Below are 27500 nucleotides of genomic sequence, written 5' to 3'. Positions count from 1 at the left end.
CATTTATTTATTTACCTTGGCTTAACTCTTTTCATGAATAAAAAAAGTAACTAAACCTGAATTTGTCACTTTTACAAACATTTATTTATTTACGTTGGCTTAACTCTTTTCGTGGATAAAAAAAGTAACTAAACCTGAATTTGTCACTTTTACAAACATTTATTTATTTACGTAAAACTCTTTTCATGAATATTGGAAAAAAGTTTTACTCTTTATGAATATCAAAAGAAAAAAGTTACTAAATATTAATAATTTCTCACTTTTACAAACATTTGTATTTACTTGCGTTGGTTTAACTCTTTTCATGAATACTAGTGAGGGGTACCCGGCGTTGCCCGGGTGTTTGGAGGTGTGTGTGTGTGTGTGTGTGGAAACTCCGGGGGGGGGGGTAAAAAAAAAGTAAGTATGAGGATCGAACCCAAACCCTTGAGGCAAAGTTGTAAATTAAAGTGTGAAAAAAAAAACGTGCGACGTTAACCATTGCTCCACCGCGACATGCTAACGGAAACATATTTGAATTTATTTAATTACTTCGATTTAGCAGTTAATGAGTTAATGAGGTTAAGTTTGACTGCGGGATTTCATTTACTGCTGAACGCTTTTTTTTTCCCCAAGATGTTATAGGAAAAAGACTAACCCACATGCGGCGAGCGACAAATGTTGAATATTTATCTTCCCAAAATCGAGCAAATTAAATAGACAGGCGAGCTTCGTTGTTAACTGTGAGATATTGCGATTTATATGTGATATAAAAAGTTTTAAAAAGTTGTGAAGCGAGCGATCGCTTCTCTGAAAAAAGCCTTTTGTAGACACACAGAAAAAGCGAACACATATATACATACATTTTCGCTTTTATATTTATAGATTAAAAAAAATAACTAAACCATGTATTGATAATTTCTAACTTTTACAGACATTTTTAATTTACATGAGTGGATAATATTTGGGTAAATATTTACATTTAGGTCCACCTCCACAATTTTCTTTTTTAAATGACGACTTTTATTGATAAATAAATCTACTTCTGTGCAACGGGCACTAAGCCCTTCCTTTTTTTTTTTTTTTTTATTAAATAGTATTTTCGGATGGGTAAAATTTTGCAAATATTTTTTCACCCCCCCCCCTCCAAAAATGGTGTTTATTCCGGAAGTTGTTCTTAAGATGAGGACGTTGGGGGTGATTATAATGTGGATCTGATCTAAAAAATAAAAATATCAATTTTTTTAAATGGTTAAAATAATTTCTCACTTTTACAAACATTTTTACATGCGCACATAAGCAACTATTTTTTTATTAACTTTTTTTTTACTTTTTTATTTAAAAATTAGTAAACTTCAATGAATAGAATAATAAATCATTTATCATTAATATGTGTTTTTGGTTTTGTGTTGAATGAAACTTTTTTTTTTTTCATTACAACAATAATGAACCAATTTAAATCTTCCGGCATGCGTTTAAGGGTTACAAAATTATCAATAAATTGTTTAGTTACTAAGCCAACGTCAGTAAATAAAATAAATGTTACGTGCGCTTGCATTAGCCTTGACTGGGGGATCTAAGGGAGCGACCATTAAATTATGCTGGTCGCCATGGAACTCAACGCCAAAGGAGTACCTAAAGTGGCACTTATGCACTTATGTTATCGTGCTATTTTTTAAAATAGTATTTTCCTGTTAAATTCAAATTTTACAATATCTTTTTCTTTTATTAATTTGTTAGGTGAAAGTACAGATAACCTGGTCGGTTTCTAATGTGTGGAAAATCTAGCTCCCGAAAAAAAAAAAAAGAAGGGTAGTCTGGATAGTAATAAAAAATTAAAATTGCCTCAGTCTCAAAAGATTTCTTCTCTACTGAACGAGGAAAAAAATAGTGAAGTGTAGTTCACCTGTTTTTCTGCCCCCTCTCTCTTCCTCTCTTAATATCTCTCTCTATCCATCCCTCTCTCAATCTATCTTCTCTATATCACCCTCTCCATCTCTCTTTGAGCCCCTTTCTCTCTCTAACTCCCTCTATCTCTCTCCTTTCCTCTGTTTCATCCCTCTCTGTTTCTAACTCTCCCCCTCTTTCTGTCTATCTATCAATCCCTTTATCTCTCTCTATCTCTTTCTCTATTTTCCTCTCACTTTCTCTTTTCTATCTATATATCTTCCTCTCTATCTGTCCATCTCTAATCCCTCATTCTATTTTAGTCTCCTAAATTAATTACAGTGAATAAGGCATTGTCAAAACATAGATAAATCCTATTTTAGTCACCTAATTTACTGACTGTGAGAATAGAAGTTATTTGGAAATTACTGCTACCTTGAACAGCACCAGAAGTAACTGGTAAAACCTTTCTAATTAAATTGATTTTGGCAGCCATTCGGTAACAAAATGACATAGCCTTAGACCTTGCTGCATGAGAAATACCTGCGACGTTGCTGTCAAGTAGAAGAATTATTTATTCTACTTTGAAAAATTCAATTTTTTTTAAATCTCATGTTTGACATTTCCAAAACATCTAATATGGGGAAAAATATTGCAGAAATGCAAAGTTATTGGTTAGGATGAATGCACAATGGTACGCAAAAAATCACTTGAGGCTCTTGGTCGATCCTTGCAAGATTTGCGTGGCAATGTCAGACCATTTGGGAATGCAGTAATATTGCTTGCAGGAGATTTCAGACAAATGTTACCTGTTATTCTTCAATCAACACCAGCAGATGAAATGAGTGCTTGCCTCAAATACTCTACTTTTTTGTGCCATTTGAAGACATTAAACTTAACTCAAAATATGCATGTCCAGTTGCAGACTGCTTGATTCGCACATAAATTTTTGCATCACTTGTGGGAAATTGGGTACGGAAAAGTGCCAGCTGATCAGAGATAAGGGCAAAATTCTTGGACTTTTAACTTCTGTAATTTTATTACATCAAAAGAAGAGCTAGTTTAAAAGGTTTTTGCAGATATTCAAATAATAAGAATTCCACTTGACTGAGTGACCGAGCTATTCTTGCAGGTCAATACAAAGATGTCCATGAACTTAACGCTATTATTCAATGTAAAATTCCAAGTGAGGTAGTCAAATACAAATTCATCAACACTGTTGTGAAAGCAGATAAAGTGGTTAATTATCCAACAGCTGTATTTGCCAGGAATGCCACCGCATGTATTGCAACTGAAATTTGGTGTACTAATTATCATGTTGTGAAATATAAACCAATCCAAGCTTTGCAAAGGCACATAGCTTGCAGTAAAAGTATTAACAAACAATATCATAGAAACAACAATCATAACAGGACTTTTTACAGATGAATATATCTTCATTCCATGCATTCCTATGATTCCACCGAATACATCATTACACTTTAGGAAATTGCACTTTCCAATTTTATTGTCATTTGCAATAACCATCAACAAAGCACAGAGAACAATCTTTACAATTGTGTGGCTTACAGTTACATGCTGACTGTTTTTTCACATCGACAATTTATGTTACGTATTCAAGAGTCACTAAACCAGAAAATTTCTATATCAGCTAAGAAAATGGAACAACAAAAACTGTGTACCCATACGAAATGGAAAATTAAACCTATAAGAAACATGCTTTTTCTCATTTTGGAACTTTTTCCATCGCGCCAATTTGAGCCACAGCAACGCATGGCAGGGTACAGCTAGTATGTATATATATATATATATATATATCTTATGTATATATCATGTATATAATATATACATAATATATACATGTATCTTATATATATATATATATATATACACCAGCATTTCAGCCCGGCGTTGCCCGGGTGTTTGGATGTGTATGTTAAGCAAAAAAAAAAAAAAGTGGTAGTAGGAAGGCAGGCTCGAACCCGTACCGCAAAGGAGGAAAAGAATGTGGTAAAACCTAACGTTTATGCTGTTACAACCACCGCCAAACCGGAAGCAACATTTTTTAAAATTAAGGCTAAACAATGTAAGGGAGAGGATAACTTTAAAAAATATTGGCAAAAAAAGTGACCCCCCCCCTCCATTAGAAAAGTGCCTAGTTGAAGGGGAAGATATTAATGTTTTTAGCCAATTTTTCGATATTTGTCGTATGAAAGGTCGAACTTTAAAACGATACTGATCTTGGTAAAATCTGTCGCCTCTATTGAAAGTTTAAAGCAGACATGCAAACAGACATACATACATACATTTATATATCGGTAACTAAGAATTTTCGATCCAAACTGATGAAAAAGCTTGCCCTATCCTTGAATACCATTTATGCAAAATTTCAAATATTTAGACCAGAAATTGTTTGAGTAATTTGGAAGAGACCGCAGAGGTCAATTTTTTTTTTTTAAACTTTGACCCTTTAACATTTATTGTTTTGGGCTCAAATCAAGTTATTAAGTTAGATCCATGTCCAAGAAACCTATATCTAAAATTTCATGTGTTTAGACCCAAAATTGTAGGAGGAGTTTGGTAGAGTTCTCAAAGGTCAAATCGTTGAACTTTGACTCCTTAATCGCTAAATTTCTGTCCGAACACCAATCACATCGATTTTCCAAAATCTCAGTACCCTGTATATCAAATCTCGAATCTGTAGGCTTAAAATTGACAGAGTTATTGCGTAGGGAAATGTACACAGACACGTTCACTTTTATATAATATAGATATAATATATACATAATATATACATGTATCGTATATATATATATATATATATATATATATATATATATATATATATATAATACTAGCAAAAGTACCCGTCGTTGACTGGGTTCAAAAACAGCCTACAGAAAATGGACTCTGATTTATGAAAGTATGATAGGTTATGAAAAGGAAGGGTTGTAATGAGATAGCTTCGACTTTGGGGGTATCAAAACCAAAGCAAAATATGATGAAAGTAAAAATAAAATAGATAAAACCCATAATTTATTATACCATACCTGTTCACACTGAAACACTTATCACAATATTTTGTGGATCTTTATTAAAAAAACCTTGTTAAACTTTGGTACATATTTCCATTCTATGGAGGTCAGGCGCGAACGAACACACAATAATTTTATTATACCATATTTCTTCAAATTGAAACATAATTATCAAAGTATACTTACGCGAATAAATATGAAAAGCCTTTATTAAAGTTTGTGCCATATTTCCATGGGGTACAGGTGCGAACGCAGACCCCCACAATTTTATTATACCATCCCTATTTAAGTTGAAACATGCTTATCAAAGTATTCTTATGTACATCTATATCAAAAACCCTTGTAAACGTTTTTTTTTTTTTTTTTTTTCATTTTTAAATTTTTTATTTCCATAATTTGGGGGCCAGGCGCGAACGCAGACCCCACAATTTTTATGAACCACCATTCTGCCGGATAAAACATAGCCATTCCTGTGTTTCGAAAAAGTTGTCAAAAAACAAATATATAACAAATAAATGTTATCAAAGGCAAGATAAGTTACTTTTCTGCCAAACTGAATATATTTTTTGTGTTTTTATTCAATGTAACATATTTATTCAGCTCGAAAAACATACAGTGTTTACCGATGTATTCGAAAATTCAAGATGGCGTCTCACACCCTCTATAACACCGTAAGTATGGAAAAAGGTGTTATAAATAAAAAAAACTATACAAAATACTATTAAAAACCCGCCGAATATATGTCAACCTATGTCACGGTAACATATATTGAGCGAGTTTTTAACAGTATTTTATCCGGTTTTTTATTTATAACATCTTTTCCCACACTTACCGTGTTAAAGAGAGAATCAGACGCCATCTTGAATGTTCCAATACATCGGTAAACACTGTATGGTTTTCGAGCTGAATAAACATGTTACATTGAATAAAAACACGAAAAATATATCCAGTTTGGTAGAAAAATAACTTATCTTGCCTTTGATAACATTTATTTGTTATATATTTCTTTTTGGACAACTTTTTCGAATCTATGTGTACAGTAATACAAACCCCACAAAATATTTATTAAAAAAAAATTTTTTTTTTTGAAAAGTTAATAACGAAAGGGAAATAATTCCATTTTTAAACGAAAAAGTCAGTTTACCTAACTTACTGTATTAATGCTATTTTTTTTAAGCAAAAAAAAAAAAAAAAGGTAAATATCCAGATATGCTACTACAGAACACCGACCACTCTAATTTGTTTTTTTATAGGTAATTGAGGTCGCTGACAACGAATCTGATAGTCAAACTTGGGGCAAATTTACTGTTTACATGGTATTTACCCCTGAACCCACAAACTTCTTTCCACCATTTTGCAGCATCCGTTTATGCTACGCGCATGCACGCTGTAGCATAAACGAGAGCTTCACCAAGCAAACTATGTTGGGAGGAGGGGATTTTTTTTTTCCAGGACATAGAATTTTCTAATTTTCAAAAATACATTATAGCGCTTTTTGGGTGGAAAATTTAAAATTAGCTGAAAAAGAAATAAAATAAGAAAAGGAAAGCACACCAAGTTGGAGTGGGGGGGGGGTAATTTATCTGTTTTGTTTTTTTTTACGTGGAACATCGAATTTTCAAATTTTCCGTAAGTAACGCACCGTCGCACTGACATTTACCCCCCCCCCCCAACAAATTAGAGTGGTCGGTGTTCTGTAGTAGCGTATCTGGATATTTCCCCCCAAAAAAATATTTAGGTTTGGTTCACCCTAAATAATTTAGGTGACTGAAATAGGAATCTAATTGAATCTTTAATTTCCTGAATAGTATCCGATAATTCATTTTTCTTTGAGTTATATCGAATACATTAATACGGACTTTAGGGGCTTTTTTTTCGTAATGTTACTGTAAAAATTATTTTTTATTGTTACAAATTACGATGCCTTAAAAAAAGCAAAAATAAATTCTTGCGTTTTTTATTTACTTCTGAAAACCATAACTTTAGTAAAGGTATTTTTTGTTTAAACAAAATAAAACATTTTCACCAAGAGTTAAGTAAAAATAATTAGTTCATTATATTCTGCGATCATTATTTGAAAAATACTGCAATTTTCATTAAAATTCGTTAATTTCCTGATTTTTGGTGAATTTTTAAGTAAAGGGAGGAGTCAAAATGTGTATACACTTTGAGCGTCGGCATTCATTTTGCGACCTCGTGTGGTTAATTTAAATTAAAGTTCAATCACATGGTTACATTATCAATAAACCCATTGAAAATTTACCGATATTGTAAACACATTCTGTTTACATTAAGCCTGTGGTGTTTTTTTAGTGATGCAATGTTGTCAACTGAGATTTAAAAAAAACCCGCGAGGTCAGGAGAAAGAAATGTCCAGAAAATCGCTAGCCAGATTGGCAGAAAAGTAACTTATCTTGCCTTTGATAACATTTATTTGTTATATATTTGTTTTTTGACAACTTTTTCGAATCTATGTACAGTAATACAAACCCCTTCGGGGAGATTGTAATGTCCCCCCCCCCACCTAAAATGTACTTGGAAAAATCGATTTTATAGTGAGATTAAAGAATGGTTAGTCGAAAAAAAGGTGAAAAACAAAACAAATAATCAATAAATAATTGTTACCAAAGGCAATAAATGCTACTTTTTTTTACTTACATAAATGAGTTTATTTTATGTTTTAAAGTATTTTCAAGCAATCTAATGCGAGTATCTGGGTGCAAATACCTCCAGATTTTCTAGAATTTCCCGCTAGATTGTAAACGAAATCTCCAGATCTAGCAGGGAAACCGCTAAATTGTAACACTGGTCACGTGACAGGAAGCGGTAATAAATAATTGTCCCTAAATAAAAAAAAATGGCCTCTCGGTACAGAGAAATCCAGCTATTTATCATAGAAAAATTAAGTATAATGTTATAATTAAAAAGAAATATATAAAAACACACCTGGATATAGTAAACATATTATACCAAAACGTGGAAGCCATCCGTCCAGTGGTTTTTTAGACAATTAACTCTGAACGAACCAACATTTACATTTTTATATATATAGATGTACATGTATCTCATATATATATATTATATATATATATATATATGTACATGTATCTTATATATATATTTTATATATATATATGTACATGTATCTTATATATATATTATATATATGTACATGTATCTTATATATATATTATATATATATATATGTACATGTATCTTATATATATATTATATATATATATATGTACATGTATCTTATATATATATTATATATATATATATGTACATGTATCTTATATATATATTATATATATATATATGTACATGTATCTTATATATATTATATATATGTACATGTATCTTATATATATATTATATATATGTACATGTATCTTATATATATATTATATATATGTACATGTATCTTATATATATATATTATATATATGTACATGTATCTTATATATATATTATATATATGTACATGTATCTTATATATATATATTATATATATGTACATGTATCTTATATATATTATATATACATATATGTACATGTATCTTATATATATTATATATATATGTACATGTATCTTATATTATATATATATATGTGTACATGTATCTTATATATATATTATATATATATGTTTACATGTATCTTATATATATATGTGTACACATATCTTATATATATATATATGTGTGTACATGTATCTTATATATATATATGTACATGTATCTTATATATATTATATATATATGTGTACATGTATCTTATATATATGTGTACATGTATCTTATATATATATGTACATGTATCTTATATATATTATATATGTACATGTATCTTATATATATATATTATATATATATGTACATGTATCTTATATATATATATTATATATATATGTACATGTATCTTATATATATATATTATATATATATATGTACATGTATCTTATATATATATATTATATATATATGTACATGTATCTTATATATATATATTATATATATATGTACATGTATCTTATATATATATATTATATATATATGTACATGTATCTTATATATATATATTATATATATATGTACATGTATCTTATATATATATATATTATATATATATGTACATGTATCTTATATATATATATATTATATATATATGTACATGTATCTTATATATATATATTATATATATATGTACATGTATCTTATATATATATATTATATATGTACATGTATCTTATATATATATATTATATATATATGTACATGTATCTTATATATATATATTATATATATATGTACATGTATCTTATATATATATATATTATATATATATGTGTACATGTATCTTATATATATATATATATGTACATGTATCTTATATATGTACATGTATCTTATATATATATTGTATATGTGTACGTGTATCGTATATATATATATATATATATATATGTACATGTATCTTATATATATGTATATATATATATATATGTGTACATGTATCTTATATATATATATGTACATGTATCTTATATATATATTATATATATACATGTATCTTATATATATATTATATATATACATGTATCTTATATATATTATATATATATGTACATGTATCTTATATATATTATATATATGTACATGTATCTTATATATATTATATATATGTACATGTATCATATATATATATGTACATGTATCATATATATATATGTACATGTATCTTATATATATATTATATATATATATATGTACATGTATCATATATATATTATATATATATATGTACATGTATCTTATTATATATATGTACATGTATCTTATATATATAATATATATAGTGGAGGCAAAATGTTTTGAACATTTTGTGTATGTCTCGCAAAGGCTTTTCTCGCACACACTCCCGGGGGGGGGGGGTAACGATCGCTTAGAAATGTTTATATACATTGTAGATATGGTGGGATTTGGGCAGCAAGATGTCTGTTCACGTTGCACTTGAACTTCTGCACGTCAGTACAGTTGGGGAAGCAGGGACCTGGAATGGAATTCCAAAGTCTAGCGGTTCTGGGGAAGAAACTACTGGAGTAGAAAGATCTTTTACATCTAGGGATCTCTACAGTGTGGGAGTGGGATTTTGCAGCCTGTCGGATCTGTCGAGGGTGTTCACGTCGTGGGGGCACAAGTGCTTGCAGTTCGTTAGAGCATTCACCATTAAAATACTTGTAGAACAGGCAGAGGGGTGCAATGTTTCGTCGATGGGACAGAGGCTGAAGCTTAGATGCGAGTTCAGGGCCTATCAGATTTGCGACTCTCTTTTGAACCTTGTCAAGGAACGAGAGACTAGTAGCTGATGCACCAGCCCAAATATGGCAGCAATACTCCATACATGGGCGAATGGTTGCCTTATAGAGCTACAGGATACTTTCGGGTGTTAGTAGTTTTCTAGCACGGTAGAGAGAGCCCACCTTCCTCGCAGCGGCCCTGGCAATGCCCTCGATGTAATTGTTCCAACTCATGTTTCCTGTGAACGTTAGGCCAAGGAGCTTGAAAGACGTACTCTTAGATAAAGAGTCATTGGCCATTGCTATAGGTGGTAGAGAAGGTTTCTTGTAATTATTGAATGAAACTAGTTTAGTCTTGGCGGCATTGAACATAACCATCCATTTTTGTCCCCATTCCACTACAGATTGGAGGTCATCCTCTAGTGTTTCTGCCATTTCTTTAGATATGTATTCATTTGTTTTCCTCCCGTGCCTGTTATAGAGTGTGGTGTCATCAGCATATATACCTATCTCAGAGGCAATTTTGTCGGGGAGGTCATTTATGAATAACAGGAACAGTAGAGGTCCCAGGATAGACCCCCTGAGGCACTCCCGCATTTATATCATATTGTTTAGAAGTACGACCGTCGAGGACGATAATATATATATATACATGTATAAAATATATGTATATAATATATAATATATGTATATATATATATAATATATATATACATGTATATTATATACATGTATATTTAATATATATGTATATTTAATATATATGTATATTTAATATATATATACATGTATATAATATATATTTTATATATATACATGTATATTATATACATGTATATTATATACATGTATATAATATACATGTATATTATATACATGTATATAATATATATGTATATAATATATATGTATATAATATATATGTATATAATATACATGTATATAATATATATGTATATTATATACATGTATATAATATACATGTATATAATATACATGTATATAATATACATGTATATAATATACATGTATATAATATATATGTATATAATATATATATGTATATATTTTATATATATATATACATGTATATAATATATATTTTATATGTATATACATGTATATAATATATATTTTATATGTATATACATGTATATAATATATATATATGTATATACATGTATATAATATATATTTTATATGTATATACATGTATATATATATGTATATACATGTATATAATATATATTTTATATATATATATATGTATATATATATATGTATATACATGTATATAATATATATTTTATATATATTTTATATATATATTTACATGTGTTACATACGTGCGCAGTCTTAGAAGAGTCTTATTATAAGTGATGCTGGATCTTAGTGAGAGATGTGTTGTAAGAGTTCTAGAGAGATTGTTCGTTTATAACGATTCCTATATATATTAAATGTTCATTCCTTAATTGTGTTTATGGAAGAAGAAGGGGAAGAAGCTCTTGGAGTGAGGAGACAGTATTCACTGTTCGGACATTGTGTAGACATGATGATGTTGATTCACATTATGGATATGACAAGTCGAGATGTGTATGAAACGACATTTTATAACACAGATATATAATACAATTTAATTTACCTTTTTGTAGGAATCACAAACACAAGACGACGTTCTACCAGAATACAGATGAGTTTATTCTTCACACGACCGGCCGTGATTTCCATCATCAAGAATTCAAAGCTTCGCATATTAATTTTAAAAGTGATCGTCTCGCTTGTAGACGCTCCCAAACCCTCTCTCAGTTTCTCACTGACTAGCTTCTTTTACTCTCAAGTTTTTTCCCTATAACTAGAACTTTCTATTTTCCGTGACGTCATACATGTTAAACATGTGCCGTCTTTCACGTGTTCTGGACATGCGTGTCCAAAACTTTTCCTATTTATACAAAAGGAATTTTAACCTATACTCAGTAACCTATTTTTCCAATATGTTAAAAACATTATCTTATAAGCTGCATTCTTTCAATTTAAAATTTCATAACAAACTTGACAGCTCACATTCTTTTCTTGAAATATTTTATCTATATTCTAAACAATTGTTTGTTTTACATTTTTAAATTCTCACACGTAATCTATTTCTAAACCTAAATTACGAGGTTCGAATTTCGTCTATTGCTATTTCATTTTCATTTTAACTAATCTCTCTATTTTTATACTTACATGAAAAGGGGACAGCCCTTATCATGTAACACATGTATATAATATATATTTTATATATATACATGTATATAATATATATTTTATATATATACATGTATATAATATATATTTTATATATATACATGTATATAATATATATTTTATATATATACATGTATATAATATATATTTTATATATATACATGTATATAATATATATTTTATATATATACATGTATATAATATATATTTTATATATATACATGTATATAATATATATTTTATATATATACATGTATATAATATATATTATATATATATACATGTATATAATATATATTATATATATATACATGTATATAATATATATTTTATATATATACATGTATATAATATATATTATATATATATACATGTATGTATGATTTATATTTTATATATATATATACATGTATGTATGATTTATATTTTATATATATATACATGTGTATATGATTTATATTTTATATATATATATATACATGTATGTATGATTTATATTTTAGATATATATACATGTATGTATGATTTATATTTTAGATATATATACATGTATGTATGATTTATATTTTAGATATATATACATGTATGTATGATTTATATTTTAGATATATATATACATGTATGTATGATTTATATTTTATATATATATATATATACACGTATATATGATTTATATTTTATATGTGTACATGTATATAATATATATATGTATACGCATGTATATATAATATGTATGCGTTTATGTATGCTTTATCTATATATATATATATATATATTTTATGTAATATGCAAAGTCGCTGAACGCATATTACTTTTAATGTATAGAGTATATATATATAGAAATCACATGTTCATAATATATTTATATAATATATATATATATATATATTTCTATATCTTATGTCTTTAATATATATATATATATATATATAGAGAGAGAGAGAGAGAGAGAGATAAAAAGGAACAAACCGAGTTAACTGTTCATCAACGTTTTCACTTCATTTTGAGACTTCCTCTGAAACTCCATCGAAATGAAGACGAACTGTTGATGAACACATGACTCGGTTCGTTCCTTGTTATTTCTCTATTTTGTCGAATACTATGTCCATTATTCTCAATATATTTATATATATATATATATATATATATATATTAATTTAATATGCAAACTCGCTGAATGCATATTTTTATTTTATAAATTGTTTCTATAGAAATAATAAGTAAACTTATATGTAAAGAATATTATTTAACTGTAGACACAGGTTAACCTTCTCACACCAATCAAGCGCCCCCTTTAATAATTAATATATATAATCTCGATCAATAAATTACATAACAAAAACACTCATTTCATTTCTGTTACAAACCTATATTTGAATTTCAACAGATATATCTTTTTTCCAGTAAGAATATTAACTGCGTTCATATATTTTTTAAAATTATATTAACGACTATATAAGGTCACTAAAATTTCCCTCTCTTTAACAGCGCCAGTCTCCGCCCTCCTTTTTGAATTTCCAACGTCTTTTTCCGTTTTTCTGAAATAGAACTGCGTCACACTTTGCATGTGAAACATTTTCAAATATTTTGTACTGGGATATTTTGTTTCTTAATCTCATTCATCCAGAGGAAGTCTCGAAATAAAGACGAAACGTTGATGAACACATAATACGGTTTGTTCCTTTTTATTTCTCTATTTTGTCGGAATACTATTTTCATTATTTTCATCAATATATATATATATATATATATATATATATACACATGTATATATGTATATATATATATATATATATATATATATACACATGTATATATATATATATATATACACATGTATATATATATATATATATATATATACACATGTATATATATATATATATATACACATGTATATATATATATACACATGTATATATATATATACACATGTATATATATATATATACACATGTATATATATATATATATACACATGTATATATATATATACACATGTATATATATATATATATATACACATGTATATATATATATACACATGTATATATATATATACACATGTATATATATATATATATATATATATACACATGTATATATATATATATATACACATGTATATATATATATATATACACATGTATATATATATATATATATATACACATGTATATATATATATATATATATACACACATGTATATATATATATATATACACACATGTATATATATATATATATATATATATATATATACACATGTATATATATATATATATATACACACACACATATATATATATATAAACGTATATTATATGTATGTGTTTATGCATGCTATATCTATGTATATATTTTATGTAATATACAAACTCGCTGAACGCATATTACTTTTAATGTATAGTATATATATAGAAATCATGTGCATAATATATTTATATAATATATATATATATATATATATATTTCTATATCTTATGTCTTATATATATATATATATATATAGAGAGAGAGAGAGAGAGAGAGAAATAAAAAGGAACAAACCGAGTTAACTGTTCATCAACGTTTTCACTTCATTTTGAGACTTCCTCTGAAAGTCCTTCGAAATGAAGACGAATTGATGAACACATTACTCGGTTCGTTCCTTGTTATTTCTCTATTTTGTCGAATACTATTTCCATTATTTTCAATATATATATATATATATATATATATATATATATATATATATGCAATGTGTATATGTATATTTTAATTTAATATGCAAACTCGCTGAATGCATATTTTTATTTTATAAATTGTTTCTATAGAAATCGGGCCGGAACAAGTCTATATTATTCTTTTTTTTACTATGAAAATTTATTTGTAAAACAATGTGCCTATTAAAATATTTTTTGTAAAAAACTGTACATATTAATTAAATTTTGAACAAATAAACAAACAGAAAGGAATACGACTTTATTATAATAGACACCTACCATTTGACATCTGGAAATTTCTTAAAGCAAATAAAACAATAGACCTTTTCCAAAACGCACTCCTCTTTCCCCACTCCAACAACGATATGCAGCCTCCCCTCACCATCAACTACCAAACCAAAATGTTTTGATCATTGTAATCTCTATTCATCAGATGCTTGTTCTCTGTTTGTATGACATATTGGTTAATTCATTTTTGGAGGGTGGGTCTGTTATTGAGGATTGAACTCTGAAGCTCAAGGCAAAATTGATTCTGGAATATTCCATGAACAAGACTTTATTCCACTGGGTTATATTTTTAAATAATCATCAGTTTGAAATTGTTGCAAGCTAACAGATTACCAGGAAAGGCATAGGAAGATGGTTGGAATCGGTTAAAAACATTTCCAGTGAAATATCCGCAAATATATTTGTTGTCACTTTTAAATAATTTTGAAAACTGCCACATTCCTAACCCTAACCCGACTGCCACATTCACTTCATTTTTTTTTTTTTGTTCCTTTTTCAGATCACTGCTTACCTTGGCAAGAGAGATTTTATCGATCATCTCAGCCATATTGATCCTGTTGGTAAGCTTGTTTTTGTTTTCTTTTTCCAACTTTTCATTCATTGTTTTTGTCACCCAAAGAGGATTCAAGGAAGAATCGAAAATACTCTTGATACATACAAGATATTCATTAATCTTGATACATCCAGGATATTTATTAATCTTGATACATCCAGGATATTTATTAATCTTGATACATCCAGGATATTTATTAATCTTGATACATCCAGGATATTTATTAATCTTGAGTTTGAAACTAAAAAAGATGAAGAAAATTGAAAAAAAATATAAAGCATTAGAATTCTATTTAACGTTTGCTTAAATGAAAGAATGCTTCCAAAGTATTTTTTTTTTTTTTTACAAGAGTCAAAGTCCAATCAAGGATAAGGGTTAATGAGTGTCAGCTGGGTTGTAAGGCAACACTGTAATGATGATCAGTAGTGGTGGAAATTGAGTAGAATTCGATTATTTAATTGGGCGGCTAAACAAGAATTTTTTTTACATTAGACGATATAAGTTCAGGTATGAAGGAACTTTTAATGACTCGAAAATCCATAATAGAATTATGAGTTGATATTCATTGATATTTTTATGCATTTAGTAATTCTTCTGGGTTAACTAGCAGGGTTGCGGAGTCGGATGGTAAAAGTTTGACTCCGACTCGTAGAATTCCTAGGATGCTGACATTGACTCCAACTCCTTGACCCCTATGTGGAAATCTATTCTGCAGATCCATATACCAGTTTCTAACACACCTATTCAACAAACATATTATTATTACTTTTCATGTATATCATTTGTTACGTTTAACATTCACTTGTATGATGAATATACTCACATATACACTCAACCAGATTTATAGAATAAGATAACAAAGGGATAAAAAAAATTATAATTAAATTTTATTATGCTATCAGTTCAAAAGGGAATACAATATTTAGGGATGGGGAAACCTCTTCAGGACATGGCATTTCGGAGTCCAACACTTCTCATCGGGGCAATAAAGATATTATACAGAGAAGAAATTTTTTAAAATATAATATTGCCTTTATGGAAAGAGGCTCAAAGGAAAAACAGGAAACTGCTTTCAGGACTGCCCGCAATCATTGTAAAAGAGTAAGAAAAAATGCGAGAGAGTTGTATGCTCAGCCTGTTAGTCCAAAGTAGCTGAGCAGCAGCTTGGTTCCCACCAGTTTTGGCAAATAACAAACAGGGTCCTTAATAGGAGCATGTGCTCTATCCCAACCATCATCAATGGACCTGAGGTAATCTCGTCAGCATCAGACAAAGCCAACCACTTTGCTAAAAACTTCAACTAATTCTACCTTATGTGACCAAAGCCGTCAACCCCCCCCCCCATATTTCCTCCTGTATCAGAAAACACGCTATTTGACATACAAATATCTGTGCATGATGTTGCCAAGCTAATCAAAAATCTTGATTCCAGTAAAGTAACTAGCCCTGATGGCATTCCAATTATAGTGCTGAAAAAGCTTCAACCAGAACTAGCTCCCATACTTACAAAGCTGTTTAAGCGTTGTCATAAGGAGAATTGCTTCCCTGGAATACTTCATCAGTATGCCCTGTATTTAAGAATTAAGGTGATCAGTCATCTTTATCTCAGTACAAACTAATAAGTCTCCTGTGACTCATGATTAAGTTGCTGGAATCTGTGTTAAATAGAGAAGTAGTTAACCACCTCAGCAAAAATAACCTTCTTAGTGACATGCAATATGATTTCCATTCTGTTAGATCTACAGCGGATGTGCTAACGATTATATCTCATAGGATTAGCGAATCTCTTGATGGAGGCTTCCTGTCTAAGGCTATTGCTCTTGACATATCAAAGGCTTTTGATAGGATATGGCATACAGGCCTACTTCACAAGATTTTCAGCTATGGTATAGCTGAAAATGTTTTCTCAATTATTAAATCATTTCTCTCTCTGATAGGTTCATAAGAGTAGTGGTTGATGGGTAGAAATCAGAAACTCACAGTATTAATGCTGGAATCCCTCAGGGGTCCATTGTAGGCCCAACTCTCTTCCTGATCTACATCAATGATCTTCCAAATCACATCCTAAGATCATTCATAGATATTTATGCTGATGATACTACCATCTATGGCAAAATATCAAAGACCATAAATGATCAAGTTCTGATTCTCTCTCCTCTGATCTTGAGTATGTGGTGCAATGGGGAAAGAGGTAGCTGGTTACATTTAATGCATCTAAAACCAAGCTTCTATCTTTACATCGTCAACGCTCTGATCCCCATCTGGCATCAATTGAAATGAATGGCTCTCATCTTGGGGAGGCTCCATGTTTTGACAAACTTCTGGGCTTGCCTTTACTCCTGATTTGAAATTGAACACATACATCAAATCCGTTGCTAAGGTTGCTGGAAAAAATGGTGGGATCATTCTACCACTCCAGGAGATATCTCACTGCTGATGCAATTCTCTACCTAGATAAGAGCCAGATACGTCCAAGGATGGAGTACTGTTGCCACATCTGGTTAGGAGCTGTTAGAAAGACCTTATCCTGCCTTGGCAAAGTTCAAAATAGACTTTGTAGCCTAGTGGGGGGGGGTCTCTTCCCTGCAGTCTCTTTCCCACAGAAGAGATGTTGTGAGCCTGTTTCTGCTTTATCGTTATTTTCGTGACAGGTGCTCGTCTGAGCTTAAATCTATGCCCTCCCCCTCCCAAACTTTCACGAAAAACACTTGTCTAGCTGAAACCATTATCAATAATTTCCCCCACTTTTTATCTGTGCCTAAACCTAAACATAGATTCCATGAACAAAGCTTCTTTCTTAGAACTGCATTCCTGTGGAACTCTCTTCCATTTGCCTGCTTTCCAGCCGACTACAATTTTGTCATCTTCAAGTCTAACATGCACAAGTTCTTAACAAGTCATCCTCTTAAGTAATCCAATTTACCAAATTTCCACTTTTTGAAATTAAGTTTAGTCCTTAATTATTCAAATACAATGAAAAATAAAAAAGTACCAAATAATTATGATAAATCGGCTTTCAAAACTATCTTTATCATCCATTTTTGCCTGTACCTAGCGTAGGGACTATTATAAAAATATGACGAGTCAGAACGACGAGATGAGACGTTTTTCTATAAGTTTAAACCTGATAAGATGAAAGAAGGTAGGAGAGAGGGAGGGGGGAACCAGATAGAGAAAGAGAGATACAGCATAGATGATTATAATAATATGGTAAGTCAGCTACACAGAAATCTCTGCACCCTTATCCCGGAAATGGAGTATGTGTTTGTTTTACAAAAACGAAACAAACTTTAGATCAAATTTGAAAATGTCATTAAGAAAAACGAATAAAGCAAAGTTTTTTGTGCAATAATTTGTCCATTTCTATACGAGTGGCACATCACAATTTACTAATGAGACTTCAGGTTATTCGACATGAAAATCGAACATTAATTTAACCGCTTGTAATCATTGTGTTGATTTTTAATATAATTTTTGAATAAGTTATTCAATCTTGAAATTTCGATAATAAAAATTCATGTTCATGTGCTCCAAATAATTAATTTACAAAGTCCATTGTTTATTTTGTTTGTAGAGCATGATTTTCAACCATGGTAACTTAATGTCTTCCTGTTTTGACCTATTTAGTTATTTAAATATATATATATATATATATATATATATATATATATATATATATATATATAAAAGAAATTGTGGAAACTAATAGAAATTTAAATAACTTTATAAAACATATCCAAAACAATAATTTCAAAGATATTTTATATTTATTTGCATAAGAAGAAATCCTTCTTGACCAAGGCAATGTTTAATTTGTTTGAATAGCAGGATTCCCCACATATAGTAAATAAAAGCAAATAATTGTTTATATTTAGAAATGTCTTTTCTTTGTAAACATTTATGTTCAGTCATAATATTTTTTTTATTTATCAAAATGATTGTCTCATTGTTTTTTAACGGTGTAACATCAAATACATCAAATATTTTCAAAGAAATATTTTGCTGTTTATTTTGCTATGAAAGCATGAATTTCCACACATCATAACAATTGTTTATTTGAAAAAAAGTATATAAGAAAATATATCATGGAAAATAAGCAATAAAATTAGAAATGGAAATGATCAATGTCATGCCTGTGATCTGACAAAAAAAAGGCCTGCATCTATGTGTTCATTAAAATTTAATCCTGTTACCCAAAATGTATAAGTTTCCAGCAGTCAGAATTACAGAATTGAATTCTCTGAATCTGGAATGTAACAGTGTGGTAACAAAATTTCACTTCTATAAAACAAAGGACCCAGTGAGTTTGGTAGCGATTAAAGTAGAAAATTAGAAGTGAGTAATATGTGTAATTACTTTCTCTTTGGAAGTGATGTGAAAGTCAGATTGCTCGGATAAAATGTAATAATAATTGAACAGCTATAAAAATAATGAATTTCTGGAAACACCTATGAGGATTTAGGATAATTTCTTAGCAAGATAGTTTAGCATATGAAATGGTAGGTTACTTTCCTATAATTGTAGTTTCAGGGCTAAAATCAAGTTTACTTAATTATATCATCAGTCTTGAGAAATAATAGATACTCCCTGTGATGTGCTTGCATGTATAATTGTGAAACAAAGGTTGTGCAATCTCCAAGCATTCCTTTCTTGTGTCGGGTCTTCTTAATTTCAGTGGCAAGGAGAAATCCAAAACAACTAGAAACCATGACAAGATAAGAGAGAGCACATGCAGCATTTTGTATAAGAAAATGATCACTAATTTTAGTCAGTAGACCAGGCTCAACGTTGCTTAACTTTGGTGATCTAATGGTAACTGGTGTATTGGTGGGATTATATTTATCGAATGAGAATATCGTTTTGAATACAATGAGAATATTTATAGGAGATGAAGACGTATTTCTATCTAATTGTATATAAAAGATACTTTGTGTGTATGTAAGTTCGTTTGTTCGTTCCTATGAACTCCAAAATGTGTTGGGCCAATTTTTATTCTTTTTGTGTCGGAATGCTTCCGCTAAGTATCGGAAATTAATAATAAAAAATCTGATGAAAGAAGAAATATTTCGATTTTGACCAAAGTTAGCCTTATACAGCTTAACATCACAAGTGCATTTGAGAAGTTTTATCACTTCACAAGCAATAGTAGGTTCTTTGATAAGGCAGGGGCATGTTTGAAATGAATATTTCTGTTTAAAGCGCAATTGAACCATGATACTTGACTTTTGCATTTTAAAATTTAAGCCATTATATAATTTTTTTTTTTAAATCAACAGTAGGTTCTCTACAGTGCAATATAGACTACAATGTATTGTAGACTGTGACTGCAAGGAGGCATGTAAAACTCCCTTCCATTCCACTGCAGTGGATCCCCCACTAGAGAAGGCAATCGATCAATCTGATTGAAAAATGGGCTATTCCCAGATTTCAATGACTCCTCTGTGCTTCTGACTCGCATATATGAAAGGGGTTTATTTCTAGTCTCACACCATTAATATCTGCAACAGAGAGATGAAACTTTCAAATCATGTATGTATAAGTTCATTCATCATAACAATGGTATTTGCAATCCCCTCTGATCCATTTGGAAAAATAAAAAAAAAACATATGCAGCATTACTTTTGGAATGCGCCTCGTGTGTGTGTGTGTAGATAGATAGATAGATAGATAGATATCAGAATACTGAGGTGAATAGGATCCCAGATTATTGAATCCTGTGGTATCAAGTCTTACAAAATATTTTTGAGCGGTAATATTTTTATATAAGACAATCCCAGCCCAAAAGGAATAGCTCAATATGCTAGATAGAGCAAAATAAAATTTATATTTTTTATATTTAAATTTCATTCAGAAAAATATAATTTTTCAAAACAAAAATTTATTATTTGAACAATTCAAAGTACTTTCCTTAACCCATGAATTTTCGATGTAAGCTCATCTCCTCAGAAAAGTCGTTAGCAAAATATTAAATCTGGTTTGAAATAATTTTGCTATTCAGCACTTACATAGAAATATATTGTCAAGATTAAATCTTTTTAAGGGACATAGAGAAAGAAAATAAGGGTTGAAACAAAGAAAGGATATGAGATTTTGGTATCTGAATGAACTAATAATCCTTGAATAAAAAATGTTAGATTCCAAATTGGTTGAAGAAATCCACATTGAAGGTAAATTCCAATTCTTTTGGATATGGTATCCTGGGTAATTGGTAAAGATCCATTGGGAATTGATGATCATAGATTTATTCTGTCTCATTGTTTTGGTGGTGTATACATCATTTTCACACTAAAAATCTAGTGTTAGTTTTTTTCTTTCTATTACTTAAAAAAAAGAAGCCTTTTGGTGAATTTGATATCAACAAAATTTTGCATGTTGTCACAACAGGATGAGCAATTAACCAACAATGGCACAATGATATCGAAACTATTAGAGAACATGAATTGTGGTGTAACGTTATCCATTATTCTTTACTGGTTCCCAACTGCAAAAGCTGTTGCAGCAGAAAAAAATTGAAAGTAAAGTTTTTGTTTTGTTTTGTTTTTTTAACATAAATGTCAACATCCCCTGATCACATGACTGCCTTATAGTGATCTTCATCTCAATGGGGGAAAAAAAAAGTGGAATGTCCGTTCACTTTGATTATTAATTCTCTCTCAATCATTGCCATGACTGCAATTAATACATTGCTCAGTCGGCATATCTCAAAATAAAGATGCTTACAATTTTAATCTAAACCTTGCAATTATCAAAATAATACCATTGTTACAATTCTATTCCAAATGCAATGTTTATTAATACCTCTGGCCTATATCTTATTATGATCTAAATTATAATCCTGCCCTTTCGCAATTATCCCAACGTAATCTTGTAATAGTTTCAGAAACTAATAAAAAAAAAACGAGAAATCACAATGTGTTCTCTATATAACCTTTAAACTCCGTTTCCTTCATTCTTTTAATTTGAGCTTCAAAATTTGTGACAAGATATGCATCTTTCATGTTTCTCTTAAATTATCCAAAATCGAAACTCACAAGCAGAAAAGAAAGATTGAAGAACACATTTCAATTGAAAAATATCACCAATTTTTGACAAAATAAAAACTATAAAGATAACTGCTTCCACGGTTTTATTGTGTTAGTTGCCCATATGTTTTGGTTATGTTTCCTTGTCACCTGTTCATGGAATGATAACATGCTCGTGTGTCTGGAGAGAAAACTAGAAGGATAAACTTTACTTGAAATATTCAATTAATTAACAGTTTATCATGGACGAATGTAAAGAGGTTAAGAGAATATAACCAAAGATTACAATTATTGCCATTGCAATAGAGAATGTAAACATGTGCCATAGCACACACTGTCAGTTGTATTTGTGTTGCAGTCTCACACAGAGAAATACGTACGACAAAGTTATTGAGATCTTTGAACAAAATCGAGAGCTGATTTTATCTATTAGAAAGATACAAAATGTTTGGGGTTTTTTTTTCTCTGTGCTCAAAGCTGGATGTGCTTTGATAACTGCGCCAATAAGTGAACTAGTTTTGTTCTGTATTTGCCATCATGTGAGTAGAATGAAATGACAAAATGCTTCCTCATATACTGAAAATAGTTGTCCTTGTCCAAAGAAAATAACTCTGACTTAACAAAACGATCAATGGTCAAAACCCATAACACAACAATGGGAGCCAACAATATTCACGAGTCTTTGAAACATCTCCTAAAATTATTTTTCAGAAATAAATAATATATCTCAACAATAATGTCTGACCTATGGAAATGAAACACAAATTCAAACCATGGCAGTTTAAAACTATCAGCCAATCGCTTTACTAGTTGTGTTTGTGAGACTATAGAGAGAATGATTGACATTTGACTAATGTCATATCCTAGACTCAAATTGATTAATATAAAAATTCCACACAGGTTTCAGTAGTACAAAGAGCCCAGTCGGCCATCTGGTGCCTTGTAAAACCTTTGTAACAGAATTTTTTATGTATAATAATGGCTTTTAGCTATAAGATTTAGCTCTGGAAATTTATCCTTTTCAATTCTTAGTGGATTAAATTTATCCAATATTTCTTTAAAATATTTATAAAAAAAAACAAAAAAAAAAACGAAACTTCAAAGTAAAATCTGTTGTACGCTTTTAGTTTAAAGACGAAAATAATATCTTCATATTTCAACTAAAAAATTTGTTCAATAGTTTGTTGTTTTTTTTGCTAGGGACAAAATATAGTATCAGTCCCAATGCTGTGCTTACACTTAATCTATTCTATCCATTGGTCATTGAAGAAGTCCTTCTAGACTGAGGGAATTTTTAGTTTTGTTCCAATCCAGAGTGCCTGTCTTGTGGAGCTGGATTTTCTCACATAAAAGACTGACCTTGTGTCTAACTTTGTCCTCATGGGGCGGCAAATAAATAGGAACAGAGATTAACCATTTTTTAATCCCCCTCCCCCTCAAAAAAAAGTAGTTAAAAAATCTCTACTCCAGACTTGATTACTCGTATGTGGATGATTTTCTAATTAAAATCTACTTTACAACATTAACTTAAATAAAATAATGAAATAAAATAGTGAAGAAAATGGGGGAAAAATGGTTTTCAGTTCTACAAAAATGAAATGCACTTTTCTAACCTCTGCAGAATTTATAATAATCTCAAACTAAAATTGGATGATGAATAACTGACACACCAAGTATGTGAACATTAGGGTAGTTTGATTTTTTTTCATGCCGATAAAATTAGTGAATGATGATTACTGACACAAAAAAAAACTACATTTCTAAGTTGCACTAAAATTTGAGTAGTTAATTTGAAAGATCTGGAAAATCCTCATTTTTAAACATTTTTTGTATAAATGTAAATATCTTAGTTCAAGGAGCGAGTTTCTGAAAATTGGTGATGTTAATTGTGGCACCAGTCCTGGACACGTGCCTAACTTTTTTGTTGCAAAAAAAAAATTAAAGTTAAATTATAAAACAATTATTTTCATCTCATTGCTTAAGTTCTGTTTTCATGTTGTATACTTTGTATTGACGATTGCTACTCGACCCCTGGAATTCTCCAATTTGCATCAAAAATACCTCAAAATGTTATTAAAAGAATAAAATTAAAAAATAAAAACGATCATTGTTTTTTTTGTTTTTTTTAAGTGATTCCTAATTACTCAAAAAGAATTGGTGCAAGTAGAAATTTAGTGTTTGGTATTCACCAACATCCAGTTTTCACAGTGTAGAAATATTTAATACTCAAAATTAAAAAAAAAAAAAAAAAAAAAAAAAAAAAAAAAAAAAATTTTATAACAATGTTAAATTGGGAGGAACCCGTTTTTGCTGCTTTAATCAATATCATCCTGACTAATTAGGAAAAAACAATGTTGGCATAAATACATTAGCTGTTCACGTTAAAACGGCTTCCTGTGGTTGACTATTTTCTCTTCATCTCTCTCTATCTCATATAAAAAACAAAAAAAAAAAGAGGAAAAAACAAAATTATATGTTCATCAATGTTTCCTTTTTATTTCAAGATGATCAATTTAAAGAAATAACAGAATTACAATATTTGTAAATTTATGGTGTTTGTGATTTGAAAAGATTTTTCCAAACGAAACTATTGTTAGAATTTAAAATGTGTGATGCATTTATGGAATGAGCGTTTATTTTTTGTTATATACAAAGTTTTGTTGGGAATGTGGTGTAAAATATTTACTGGTTAAAGGAGTTAAATTGTAGAAGCCGTTATGTTTAATTACCTTTGTGATGATTCAAGAAGTCGTCACCAAGATTTATTTAAAACTAACGAGGGGTACCCGGCGTTTCCCGGGTGTTTAGAGGTGTGTGTGGAAACTTCGGTGGGGGGTGGGGGGGGTTAAAAAATATTTTGGTAGGTAAGTATGAGGATCGAACCCGAACCCTTGAGGCAAAGTTGTAAATTAAAGTGTGAAAAAAAAAAGTGCGACGTTAACCATTGCCCCACCGCGACATGCTAACGGAAACATGTTTGAATTTATTTAATTACTTCGATTTGGCAGGTGCCTGTTTTAATGAGTTAATGAGGTCAGGTTTGACTGTGGGATAGTATTTCATTTACTGCGGAAACGCTTCCCAAGATGTTATAGGAAAAAGACTAACCCACATGCGGCGAGCGACAAATGTTGAATATTTATCTTCCCAAAGTCGAGCAAATTAAATAGACAGGCGAGCTTCGTTATTAACTGTGAGATATTACGATTTATATGTGATATAAAAAGTTTTAAAAAGTTGTTAGGCGAGCGACCGCTTCTCTGAAAAAAGCCTTTTGTAGACATACAGAAAAAGCGAACACACATACAAACATACATTTTCGCTTTTATATTTATAGAAGATGAATTTAATTTATGTTTAAAAGTAAATGAATAATCTTCTAATGAATGAGAGAATAATGCAGTTAGGGAATTATTTTTTATATCTCTTATGTTTACCAAACTTTTTCTTTATTTCCTATTGAGTTCCACCAATATATACATAATACATACACACACGTATCATATATATATATAGTCAGCATTATTTTCTCTTAAGCATATTTCATTAAATAAAATAGATGTTTTTGCCTATTAATTCTGTTTTTGATTCTTTCCAACTTTCAAATAATATTCTTCACTGCTGGCAGAAATTGGCTGATGTAATTGCCATATTTGTGAGTCAGAGTACTTTCCAATCCATCTGGATTTATCATCAGGGATAGATTAATCTAACTAGCTTTGAACAATTCATATATATATATTTTTGATAACATATATTTATTTCATGGGTTAATTATTTTAATAACTTTACAAACATTTCAGGATGTTACTACTCACAGGCCAGGATTAGAGTGTAGTATCTGTTCTGATGCTACACTCAAGTTAATTTGTCCTTAGTCAATGGAGGGAGAACCCTTCTGCAATAAGGCAATTTTTTTTTCCTACCTTTTTGGGGAGCTGGTTTTACCCCCACATTAAAAATGACCTTGTGTCACATTTTGCAAATTAATACCTACTATCGTTAAAGTTTATTTTATTGATAGTAATTGTTTTTAGTTTTTATTAGTAATGTTTCTAGTATGTCAAGTTTTCGTTTATTATTGGTCTGTTCAAGTATAGATGTGTTGTCAACTAAAATCTTGCTAAATTAGGACAAGGTAGAGCAATGTTGATTAGTCAGGTGGTTAAATGTAGTACTGTTTTTGGAGTGATGCATAGTTAATCTCCTCAACAATGTTGTAGCAGTCAAACCTATGTGTATGTTTTCACCTTTACTGTCGGAGACACAGTTTCTCAAAGGGCATTTGAATTCATAAGTTAGTCCTATCAAGCAACTCAGTTGAGAAGAAAGAGTTAGAGGTTTTAAATTTATTGTAGTAAATGACTGATTTTATTTTTTTTACTTGGGTCTATAGGTTGCACATTTTTATTAATATCTTTTAATACTTCTATGTACAAAAAGATGGTGTTGCCATGGGTTCTGTTTTGGGTACAACATTTTGCAAT

The 27500-nt window shown here is 29.6% G+C and overlaps 1 protein-coding gene across 2 annotated transcripts in view; it reads left to right on the top strand.

Annotated features, from left to right (window-relative positions):
* LOC145293137 (beta-arrestin-1-like) overlaps nucleotides 1–27500 on the top strand; it is a 252833-nt gene that overhangs the window by 178557 nt on the left and 46776 nt on the right. For both annotated transcript variants that reach the window (XM_080139545.1, XM_080139546.1), the window contains one exon: nucleotides 15938–15998. In XM_080139545.1, coding sequence (XP_079995671.1) covers nucleotides 15938–15998 — 61 coding nt within the window. The remainder of the gene's footprint in view (nucleotides 1–15937; nucleotides 15999–27500) is intronic.

The sequence above is a fragment of the Euprymna scolopes genome, chromosome 14, assembly GCF_053919585.1.
Source record: "Euprymna scolopes isolate OS-2025 chromosome 14, ASM5391958v1, whole genome shotgun sequence".
Taxonomy (NCBI): Eukaryota; Metazoa; Mollusca; class Cephalopoda; order Sepiida; family Sepiolidae; genus Euprymna; species Euprymna scolopes.
The sequence above is the reverse complement of the archived record's forward strand: the minus strand, read 5'-3'. Positions and strand labels throughout refer to the sequence as shown.